The 12,122-nt window shown below is 36.0% G+C and overlaps 1 protein-coding gene across 2 annotated transcripts in view; it reads left to right on the top strand.

Moving 5' to 3' along the window:
- The window catches only part of Elmo1 (engulfment and cell motility 1), a 557,729-nt gene that overhangs the window by 187,733 nt on the left and 357,874 nt on the right, over window positions 1–12,122 (top strand). For both annotated transcript variants that reach the window (XM_027939610.3, XM_027939609.2), the window contains exon 7: window positions 5,144–5,179. In XM_027939610.3, coding sequence (XP_027795411.1) covers window positions 5,144–5,179 — 36 coding nt within the window. The remainder of the gene's footprint in view (window positions 1–5,143; window positions 5,180–12,122) is intronic.

The raw sequence follows: 12,122 nt of genomic DNA, 5'->3' as shown, positions 1-12,122 counted from the left end.
ATAAAAGTAGAGTTGTAATATTCATACTCTTTATAACCTATCTGCTTTTTATATCTAACAATAGACTCATATCATTAAATATTACTCTTTCCAGCTTTATTGCCTGCATTGCCTGCATGTTATTTCATTTTACAGCTTTGTTGAGGTACAGTTGATACATAATATAATTGGAGGTATGTACATAGTAGAGTTAACCATTCCCCTTCTCCTAGGGCCTTTATATCGTTTTCAGGGTGTTTTCTGAATATCCTCAAGTCAGCTTTCCTTTTAGCAAAATCTGAGTGACTGTTGAAATTATTTTGTTGGATTAAAATTCTTGACTCAGAGGATATCTACATTTTAAAGCTGTTTTAAAATCAGAACAGCCTAGGAGCTTGCCAGAATGTTCTAATTTGTACTTTCCCATTTGTATAAGAATATATCCATTTCTAATACCCTGATCAATATTGGGCTGGAATTCCCACAGATTTTCTAGTTTTTTGAGGAAAAAAACAGCAGTGAGGTGTTTGAGGAGTTCTCATTCATCTAGGGAATATATAAGTACTGATTTATTTGTTTGATTGAGGTCATTTCTCCAAAGTTTGGCTGTGTCAGGAATAGTGTAAAAGAGTCTTGTGAATATTTTAGTGGTAGAGAAAATCCTTAAGTAATTGTCTTCAAAAGCAACAACACTAATTGTGTAAATAATTAGCCCCCATCCACTCTGTCATGCATGTTTCAGAAGAAGACTGACTGATGCTATATATAGGTATATTGCATGTGTGTATAAAGATTGTTGTCACTACAACACAAGAATAGTCTCATGTTAAACTTTCATTATTCAAATTTTCTTTTCTTTACATAAAACATAGCTGTTTTCAGTTTTTAGGTATTGTGAAACTTGAGGTAGCACTTAACACACGCTGCATGTTGCTGCAGCTTTGTTGCTTAGCACCCACACTTGAGAATGGGTTTGTAGTTTTATTCATTGAGCAAAGTGTATGTTCTTAGTGCTGAGCAGTATTTCTGACACTGGGCTAGGCCTGTGAGGGGTAGAGGGAGGTATGTGGGAAGAATACAGAGATGCATATGACAGTTCTGACTATTTGTGTCTTCACCCAAAAGGTACATTTCTTTTTTTGAAAGAAACTTAAATGCTACAGTCAGATTGTCAGCTTCAACTCATACCATTTCTTCTGAGAACCTGGTGTATTTGTAAGTCCAGGCTGTTCTGGGAGGTCCAGGCCAGCCCAGATGGATCAGCCAACTACTGAGCCTAGCAGCTCAGCCCTGCTCATACCTAGAAAGTTTCACCCCCTCAGAGACCACAGGGAGTAGCAAACAAGCTCCCAGACTGAGCCAGAAAGAAGCCTGCTCCATGTGGTCTCTGCAGTCAGCCCCAGCTGGAAGGACTGACTGCCTGGTCTTCCCAGCTCCCTCTGCTTTTTTTTTTCCCCTGTGGCTTTTCTCTGCATATCTAAGGGAGTCACAACTGGAACAGCCCTTTTGGGGCCCTGCCAATAATTTGCATCACAAAGGCATCAGAGGCCAACTTCAGAAAATTCCTTAAACAGGATCTACCCCCTCCTCATCAGCCTTTGCTTTCTCTCTGGGTCTTTGTGGATCTCACTGGTAATGGAAATGAGAAGGGGTCACAAGGCCAGTTTCAAGAAGAGATTATCTTCTGCTAATGCAGAGAATACCATTCCTTGGGCTGGGACAAGAGGTTTCTGGCCACTGTGAAACCTTAGTCTTTCCAGGAACCATTTCTCTTCTCATATTTCTTAAAAAAAATAAAAGAAAAGAAAAGAATATCCTGGGAGGAAGAGAGTATCCCAGTTAGAACAACAGACACATATCACAACAAAAAACACTTCCCTTCTTCTGTAGAATCTAAATAAAGTGAGGGTGCACAAATAGAGATGTGAGGAATATTGACTTGGCCCAGGTATTTTTTTGCACTCTGGTCTGGGAGGAATATCCAGGACTGACTGAGTCACTAGTCAAGGTGGAATGTGTGAAAAACCTGAAGTTGCTTGGGCCCCCAGCCAGAAAGTTATTTTGAAGCTTTGCAGTGACTACTTAATATATCTCATGCACATGCACATATTTTATTTCAAAATAGTTTCTAACTTGCAGAAAAGTTGCAAGATAGAGAACTCTCATTTGTCCTTCACCTAGAGAGACGTCACTCAGTTTTTTTTCCTGTTGTCCTGATTGCATCTTTTAATATAAAGGATATATCTCCAGGCAGCACCTTCCACCCTGTTCTTCCACAACTTTGACATTTTTTTTTTTTAAGATTATAGGTTAGCAATCTAGTTAGCCTGTCTTCCAGTTGGATTTGTTAAAAGGTAATTGGATATGGATCCTTTTCAGGGAAAGGTAAACCTAGGACTTTCTTACAGATGTACAAATGGACATGTGTTAAAAGAATTAATTTTACCCATATGATATGAGGGGACCAGCAGATGGTATAATCGTTTCAAAGGGAAAAGTCAAAAGAGAACAAATTTATATGGAGCAAAGGAATGTTGAGATGAATTGCAAATGGAGACCAAACTGGTTTTCTACCAGCAGGGAGGAAGCCAATTAAATCACTACCAGACAGGACAAAAATATATATCCATTAGTTACCTATGGCTTGCAAGAGTTATAAAATAGCTCAAAGGCAGCACAGAGCCAGAATCTGATAACCCAGAAGAGTATGTATATAGTCTGCACAGTTTTCCATTGAACCCCACATGTTTTTCCGGGGTGAGGTTGGTCTAATGTGTTCTCATGATTGAGTCTGTATTATATATTCTTGATTGGAATTTCACAATGATGCAGATGATTTTGTTTTTGTTTTTCATTGTATGCTATTGTTGGCCTGTGGTGTCTCTTTGTCTTAATCACATTCACTTTGACCACTTGATTAAGAACATCTTCAGTTGTCTTCATTGCAACATTTACCGCCAACCTTTTGCAATTAACTTATGAATAATTTGTAGGGAGATACTTTGAAACCATGTAAAATCCAATTCCTCATCCCAATTTCACCCACCAGTTTTGACACTAATTTTCTTATTTAACTTACTTCTTATTATTATAATTTCCGAAGGAGGCTTTTCTGATGTTATCATTCTTTCTCCATTTTCTAGTTGCCTTTTCTCTGTTGGAAGAGACCTACATTCTCCTATGTTTCTGTTCATTTGTATATTGATTTCCAGTGGAGTGCTAGTGCTGGCTTGTACAACATCCAATAAGAGTATTGCAACTCTTCCCAGCTTCATGCTCACAGATGTCATGTTGGTACTTTAAATCAGCCATGGTAAAAATAGTGACATCGTAGACATTGGAAAGTGGTACACATCAGATTTCTGTGTTTTTCCCCTCAGGACTTTTGTTCTGAAACTTTATCAACACATCACTTGATAATAAGTGGACTCATCTATTCTGTTTTATTCCATGGCTATCATCTGTCAGTACTATGACTATTGGGATGCTCATCTTGTCCCAGATGTGGCTGGCAGGAGCTCCTTCAACCTAGCTTCTGTGTCCTTTTGACCATTTCCCCATCATTTGTTGAGCATTTCTTTGCTTTCTGGCTCAATCAGATGTTCCCAGCATTATCTAGATCTTTCCTTTCCTCGGCCTTGGCATGAACCATTTCTCCAAGGACCCCTAGTTCCTTTTAGTGGAAATTTGTGTTTGGCTTTTGCAAATGTCCCCAGCTTCTGCTCAGGCCAGCCGCCCCCTGGTTACCTATTTTTTTTTCCCTCTGCCAATAGCTTTTTGATGGAGGAAGGAAGGAAGAAAAACAATAAATATTTTAAAAAGAAAAGTAGTCAAAGGAGGGGAAGGGAAGAAAAGAGAAAAAAAAAACCTCCTTATATACCTTTTTTCATAGTTTTACAAAACACTAGATTTTAGTCTTCATGCTGCTATTTTAGTTGTTGAAGGAGTTATGTTTTATGTGATTGAGAATGTGAAGCCTTCAGGACAGAATCATGCACCAACGGTTTATTGAGTACCTACTCTGTGTGTGTCTGATGTTATGCCAGTTATGGTAAATTACGATCCCTGGCCTTCAGGGAACCAGGGTAGTGAGATATCCTATGGCTGGTGGTGTGCAGACACTGGTGCCCCCTGCAGTCTGAATGAGGGAAATGCAAGGTCAGGGAGGCTCTCCACAGGAGCCTAGGGTGAGGTGAGTTTGGGGATAGGAGATGACTAGTTGGAAGGAACAGAAGGATCCTTAATACAGCTAGACAACAGATTTAAAGCTAGACTTTTGGCAGATGTGAGGAATGGAAAGTGGTTTGATCAGAATAGAATCTCTGGTTTCCTTATCTTGTTGAAACTCCGGTACCCTCAAGATTTTTCGTTTGTTGGTTTGTTTTTTAAGTACCTTGTCCCTTGTTGTAGCCAGGTTTACGCATTGCAGGTTTCTTCCCAGAGTTCTGATCTTAGTGTCTGACACAATTTCTCATCACAGAAATTGTAGTGTCTTCCCTCAGAAGAAGCACACATTTTGAAGAAAAAGTACAATTAGTGGATATTTTACCATGAAGGATAATAAATTGTTTCCTTATAGTCCAGTACTTTTGGGCTTAACTTTTTTCATTGCAAATATAGGCATTCTTATCCCTTAGGGTTCCACCATCATTGAACAGATCCATTCTAATCCAAAGAGAGTGTTCTCATTGTCTTTAGCAATACCTCAATAAAGTGAGTTTTGAGAGTAGTTTTGACTGCCTCTTTTCATTAAAGAATACTAATTTATTATTTTGAATATTTTAAAATGGATAAAATGGCTTTACTTGGCAATAGATTCTCTGTCCTATATCTGATGTGTAGTTTTCTTTTCTCTCTCTCTCTCTCTCTCTCTCTCTCTCTCTCTCTCTCTCTGTCTCTCTCTCTTCTCTCAGTACTAAGGATCTAACCCAAAGGCATTCTGCTGTTGAGCCAAATCCCCAGCCCTTTTGATTTTGGGTTTCTCAAAGTTACTGAGGCTGGCCTAGAACTTGCCATCCTTCTGCCTCAGCCTTCAGAGTCACTGGAATTACAAACACACACTACCATGCCCAGCTAATCTTGAATTTTCTTTAATATGTATTATTTGTGTAAAAATCATGGCTTTCAAACATGCTTCTCACATGGTTGTTTTTAAATTTTGCAGCCGATACCAGAAATTGCAGAAGATTATGAAGCCTTGGTAAGAATATATAATCAATTCATACTGATAATTTTATACTTCCTTTTTCTTTGTATAATTAAGCCCTGTCCCCTAACTTCATAACTATGCAGCTAGATATTTTGAGTAAATGATTTTTTTTCTTTCTGTTTGATGTTCTTATAAACAGGTTCTTTAAAAATTTATTTTCCTTCTCGTTTGCCTTTGTAGTAGAAAGGGCATTTTAGGTTTAGAACCACTAAATGATCACATCAGGATTGCTCTCCTTCTCCTGGAGCAATACTGAGCATAATTTTATGCATTACTTTAAACAAAACTTTCTTTTTTTGTGGCCTATGTGATGTTCAAAGTTAAAAGTCTTTGATTTTTTTTCAATGGCTCAGAAAGAAAAAGATTCACATTAAAAAAATATTCAGGGCTGATCTGTGGAATGAAAATTATTTGCTCTGGGTCTGAGAAAGTGCTCGATTATCTATGTCTTAAGTGGAATGCCTGCAAATTGTGTCTGGAGATCTGAGTCTTCCCCCTCGAGTGGCTTTCTTACTCTCTAATCAAGGTGAGTCCAAATAGGATCTAACAAACTCTATTAAGTAGGCTGAACAGATTTCCCTGGAACCCAAGTGTTAATTTCAATTTGAGAAATTTCAAGATAATTTCAATTTGAGAAGGAACACTGAACAGCACCTCAAAATGTGGACCTCATTTCTCAAGCCCTCAGACAAAATCCTTAGCACCTTCAATGTACTCTAGTGTGATACTGAGCGCAGGGGGTTCACCTTCCCCCCACTCTTCCCACATAGAAAGAGGATTAGTTACAGGAACTCTTGTGTTTATTAAATTCTAATAAAGTAGAAAGCAATATTGCATTTCTAGGGTAAAGCTTAAATTTTATTTTGGCATACATTTTTAATATAGTAGAAACACTTAATGGTAAAGGCAGTAGAAACCACTTTTATGAGCATTTATCTTGGTCATAATCTCAATGTTACACCCACTGCTTCTTACCCACCCTTATATCCACCACATAGTACAAATTAGCATTCTTTCCTTAATGCAGTGGTTAAAATCAGATGGTAGAGGTAGGATGAAAGTCTTTTTTTCTCTCCATCAACCTCATATAATTTGCTAATGTAGAGGCATTTGGGGATCTAAAGCTGAAATAATTTCTTAAAAATTTGCCAGCCAATAGTTTTAGTTGACTGGTATGTAGGGGTGCTGAACAGTTTGTGATCCATTTATCAGTCATGGACAGAAATCAATGATCAGAGAATCAGATGAACACAAATACAGATATTATATCATGGCTAAATATTGTGGACAGAACATCTAAAAACAACCATTTGAAGGCACCAGATAACAAGGCAAAAAGTAGAATGAAGGCATCCCTTGACAGAACAGATGGGCCTTGAATGGGATTTGTGTGTTTGCTGCTTTTTGCCCCAGATCATCTGCTCATCCATGTAGCATGGGGTGGCAGAAATCCCTGGCATTGGTAAATGACTAGTTTGGAACCGGAAGAGTAGCTTGATCAGTAAAGAGAATCCATGAAAGAAAGGAAGCTCTTATTGTGTAAAACCAAACATCTACATATAAATTCTGCTGAGATATATTACTGATTATGGAAACATGAATGCACATATATCTGTGGAAACCCAGAGGGCCCCGTAAAAAGAATGACTAGAAACTTAAAGAATTGAACAGAGATGTGAGTCTTTCTCCGCACAATTTGGAGTTTGAGTAACCTCTTGCTAGAACAAAATCAACACTCTTTTTAGAGGAATGAAACTGAATTCTGAGCCTTGACAATGTTTTATCCACAATATGCAGTATACAATAAAAAATTTACTATGTATACAAAGAAATAGGAAAGGATGACTCACAGTTAAAGAAAATGAAAAAGGCAGATAATAGAAATTGACTGTAGGAACTCCAACATTAGGTGTTGGATTTAGCAGATGAAAATTTTAAAACAACTTTTAAAAATATGTTAAAAGACCAAAGAAAAGTGTCTGTATAATGAATGCACATTTGGGAAACCTTAATGGAGACTAAGGTTATTAAAACATCAGAGAAACAGAAAACATAAAAATAAGCAAATGTAAACTTTAAAACTGGAAAGTAAAAGAGTTAGAATGAAAAATTCATTATATAAAGATTGAAGGTGGCAGAAAAAGAGTCAGTAACTTTGAAGATATATTAGTATACATATCTGAGAAAATAGATAAAATAAATAGTGAATATTTGACCTATGAGATAACAAGAAGTGACCTAAAATATAATTAATTGAAGTCCCAACAGGAGAGGAATGAGAGTGGGAAGAAAAATATTTGAGGAAACAATTATATAAAAACAATTTAGTTTGCTGAAATTTGTAAATTAACAGATCTAAGGAGCTCTGTGCACCCCCAAGAGGGGTAAATACAAAGGAAACTCTACCTCAAAAGATAATAGTCAGACTTTTGAATTCCAAAGATAAAATGAAAGCAGTCAGAGAAAAAAAATTATTAATGAAAATAATAACATAAGTTTGAAAACAAGAATAAAGGCTGACTTTTTACTAGAAATAATGGAGGCTAGAAGGACCTCTTAACAATCAATGCTGAAAAAAAGAAAAAAGAGCTTGTCAGCCAGAATTCTATAACTAGAAAAACTCTCTCTGGAAATAATGGTGAACTAAAAACACTTTTAGATGAAGGAAAATGAAGACAGTTCATTGTCAGCAGATCTATACTGCAAGAGGTATGAAGCAAGTTTTTCAGACTGAATGGACTTGATACTACCTAGAAATCAGGTTCTATTAGCAGAGTTCTATTAGCAGAGTTTCTTCTTTTAGAAGAAACCTGGAAACTGTAAATGAGTGGATAAATATAAAAGACAAAGCACACTTTTCTTTCTTTTTCTTAGACTTCTTTAAAAGACACATAACATATAAAACTCAAGTTACAGTGATGTTTATTAACAGGGTTTATAATGTGTGGAGTTGTAAAATACATGACAAAAGTAGCACAAAGGATGTGGATATAAAAGAGACCAGTTTAAAAATATTTAATTAGCCCAGATGAAGGTAGGAAAAGAGAACTAGAACACAAGACATAGTTAGGAAAGATAAAAAATGAATAACAAATCGATTGGCTTAAATGTAATCACATCAATACATAAACGTAAGAGGACTAAGCACATTAGTTAAAAGGGTTAGCCTGTCAGACCCCCTTGCCCCTCGGCAAAAAAACACCCATAGAAAACAAAATGCATGATCTCAGCTGTATGCTGCTTACATGGACACATAGACACATGTCTTGTGGCTTGAAAATTTAAAAAAAAATGGAAAAACATATCATGCAAATGCTAATAACAAAGTTAAGTAGTTTTATTAATATCAGGTAGAATAAGATTTAAAGATAACTTGTTATCAGAGATAGAGTGGTATACATAATAAAAATTGGTCAATTCATTAGGAAAACGAAAATGTTAAATTCATGCGCACCTAATAATAAGGATTCAAAATACACAAAACAGGAACTGATCGTCAAAAAGGAAAATGGACAAACCCATCATCCTAGTTGAATATTTTAATACCACTGTCTCTTAACTGATAGGAAAATTACGCGAAATCAATAAGGGTATAGAAGATCTGATTAATACTGTTGAAGGTCTTCATTGCCATTTATAGAGCATCATACCCAACAATAGCAAAAATATATATTCTTTTGAAGGCTCTGGCAAAAAGATCATATGCTTGACCATCAATTTACAAATGATTGCAACTATATAAAAGTAATGTTCTTGGATCACAAGGAAATTATATTAGAAATCAGTAACAATCATATAGCTGAAAATTCCCAGATGTTTGGCATCATTACCTGAGAATCAAGGAACAACGTAGTTGAAATTACCAAATATTTTTAACTGGATAGTGTTGAAAATAAAAACATACACCAGAATTTGTGATGAATCTAAATCAGTGGTTTGAGGGAAATTATTGGCTTAAAAGCTTATATTGGAGAAGAATAAAGATTTAAAAAATCAGTGGTCTAAATTTCAGCTTAGGAAGCCAGGGAAAGAATGTGAACTAAGTAAGTAAAAAAAAGAATAAAAATAGATGCGATCAGTGAAATAGAAAAGAAACAAATAGTAGAGAAAATTAAAAGTCAAAACCGAGTTACTTTGCAAACTTTTTTAGGGGAAAGAAAAAAAAAAGAAATCCAGATATCAACACTAGGAATAAGAGAGGTATATCACTACAGATCCTACTGACATAAACAGCAAAAAAAAAAAAAAATGTTATTGTGAATAACTTTATGCCAGAAAATTTTAATTTTTAGATGAAATGGACAAAGGCTTTGGGAAACAGAAGTTACTAAACTATGGAAACAGATGCTTTGAACTCTCTTCATGAAAGATCTTATTGGCTCAACCACCAGGAAAGCAGTTAGCTAGTAGCTTCCAGCTAGAGCACATGCAAGATCCATGGCAGCTTTTAAGTCAAGACTGAACCCTTGTCAGGCAGTCTCCAGTGGGTCAGCATGGTGAAGGTCCCAGACTCTGGCCATTGCTGCTCACTGTGGGACTCCTCCAAAAGGCAATGTTTGTTTTGGAGTTCCCTACTAGTTAACTGAGACTTTACCAGATCTGCATCAACTTCCCTTCCCTGTTCCTCTCACAGACATCAGATCTGCCTCATCTAATCCTGCTTTCTGCTCCTTGAGGTTTCACAGGTATTACCCAGTCTCCTAGTGAACTGGAGGGGTTCACTTCTCAGAGGACTAATACTGACACAACAAAAACTGACTCCTGATGAAATAGAAAATCTGAGTGCCCATAGCTATGAAAGAAATGGAATTCATTATTAAAAGCCTTCCCTGCAATGAAAACTGGTTCCAGTGGTGAATTCTATCTGATTTTTGTAGAAGAAATATCAAATCTACACTTATGCTTTCCGAACATAAAGGAGGGAGGGACACTTTCCAATCACTTTCGGCAGCCTGTATCTATCACTCTGGTACCAACACTTGACAGTGACAATAGAGGTAATAAAAATTTATAGACCAGTGTCCCCAGTGAACAGAGGTACACAAATCCCCAGCAACAAGCATAACCAAGCAAATATAAAGTTATAACCCATCATGATCAATAAGGATTTCTATCAGAAATGGTTTAATATTAGAAAAGCAATCAGTATAATTCAGCTTTAAGAAAAAATGAAGGAGAAAAATAAATGGCTTAATTGGTGGCAGTCGGTACGGCAGAATCTTTAGCCTCACACTTTATCAAAAAACAAATAAACTCTTATTAGAGAAAAAGCATTTCATAAAATCTAACATCCTTTCATAATAAAGGTTCTCAGCAAGCTAAGAATAAATGGAACTTCCTCAACCTGAAAAAGCCCACTTAAGAGCATCAGACTTAATGCTGATACACTGAATTTTTCCTACACATAAAGATCAGGAGTAAGGCAGATATGTTTACTTTCTTCACTTCTCTTCAACATTATACTACGGTTCCTACCTATTGCAATAATCAAGAAAGAAGTAATATAATAACAAGGAAGGAGAAAAAAATTTCAGAAGAAAGATGTAAAGACGTCTGTATTCACAAGACATGATTATATACATAGAAAATCTTAAGAACTCTACAAAGAGACTGCTAGTTCTAATGGTTGAATTTAACAAGGTCTCAGGATACAACATCACTGTATAAAAATCCATGTATGTTTGTATATTAACTGCCCCAAACTGGAAAATGAAATTTAAAAAATTCCATTTATAAAGCATCAAAGATCATTTTGATGATCAAAAGTCATCAAATTCTTATGAACAGATTCAACAAGAGACATGCAGTCCACTGAAAAATAAATATATTGTGTAGAGAAATTAGAGGCCTTAGTAAGTGGAGAGACATATCATTTTATGGATTGAAAGATAATATTTAAGAGAGCAATTCTTCCTAAGTGAATCTATAGGTTCAGTGCAACATCAGTCATTTTTTTTTTTTTTGTAAAAAAGAAAGCCAAACCTAAAATTTAATTGGAAATCCATAGAGCCTACAATAGCCCAAACAACCCAAAAAACAAACTTGGAATCTTTCCTTAACTGACTTCAAGTCTTGCTATCATTTGTTGTCAAAGGAGAATGATATCAATACAAGAGGAGAGGCAAATCAAAATCAATGATATAGAGTAGAGTCCACTTTGATCTTTAAAAAAGGATCCATTAATATTTACTATGATTCTGAAGGCTAAGGAGGTATCTAAATAGTTTTATGTGTAAATTTTACCATCACCACCCCTCCCCCATCAGTAGAAAATAATGAAAAAACTCAAAGGGCAGTGCAGAGCTATAGCTATTAACTATTAACTTTGGCAATTAAGGATCTTTATTCAGTATGATTTATTGATAGCTTTACAAGTTGCTCCAGTTCTATATTGAACATGCCACCGCGTAGAAACATTTGGAAGCATAATTCTCTTATAAAATTAGCAACATAAATTTACATGCTTGTTTTGAGATCGGCTGGATTTTGTTGGAATAGAGATGATCTCTACTAAGTTGATGAGAAACATTTATTTGAATCATTCCAGCACACATGGTGTGTTGGCTGTGACAGTGACTGTCGACCAGCGTGTAAAGTTTGCAGACGGCTTAATTCGTGGCAGTCGGTACTGCAGAATCTTTAGCCTCACACTTTATCAAAAACAAATAAACCAAATAAAATTTAAAATGTTCCTAATGTGCCATGTGGTTGCTTTATATTTGTAATTCCTTTAAGGCTTGATACTGTGCACTCAGCATTGATTTCAAAGGTAGAATCTTAGCTCCTGCCTTCCCTCTTTGGAGTCTGAATTACTCCCCTAAGGAGTGGAAATAAACACTGATGTCAGGGTTTAATAAGAGCTTTTATAGCCATCTCACTTAAAATAGGTCCTTTTATTTGCAATGTAATAAAATTTTAGCATGGCATTCCTTGC

The sequence above is a fragment of the Marmota flaviventris genome, chromosome 1, assembly GCF_047511675.1.
Source record: "Marmota flaviventris isolate mMarFla1 chromosome 1, mMarFla1.hap1, whole genome shotgun sequence".
Taxonomy (NCBI): domain Eukaryota; kingdom Metazoa; phylum Chordata; class Mammalia; order Rodentia; family Sciuridae; genus Marmota; species Marmota flaviventris.
Note: the sequence above shows the minus strand (reverse complement) of the source record. Positions and strands in the feature narration are given on the sequence as shown.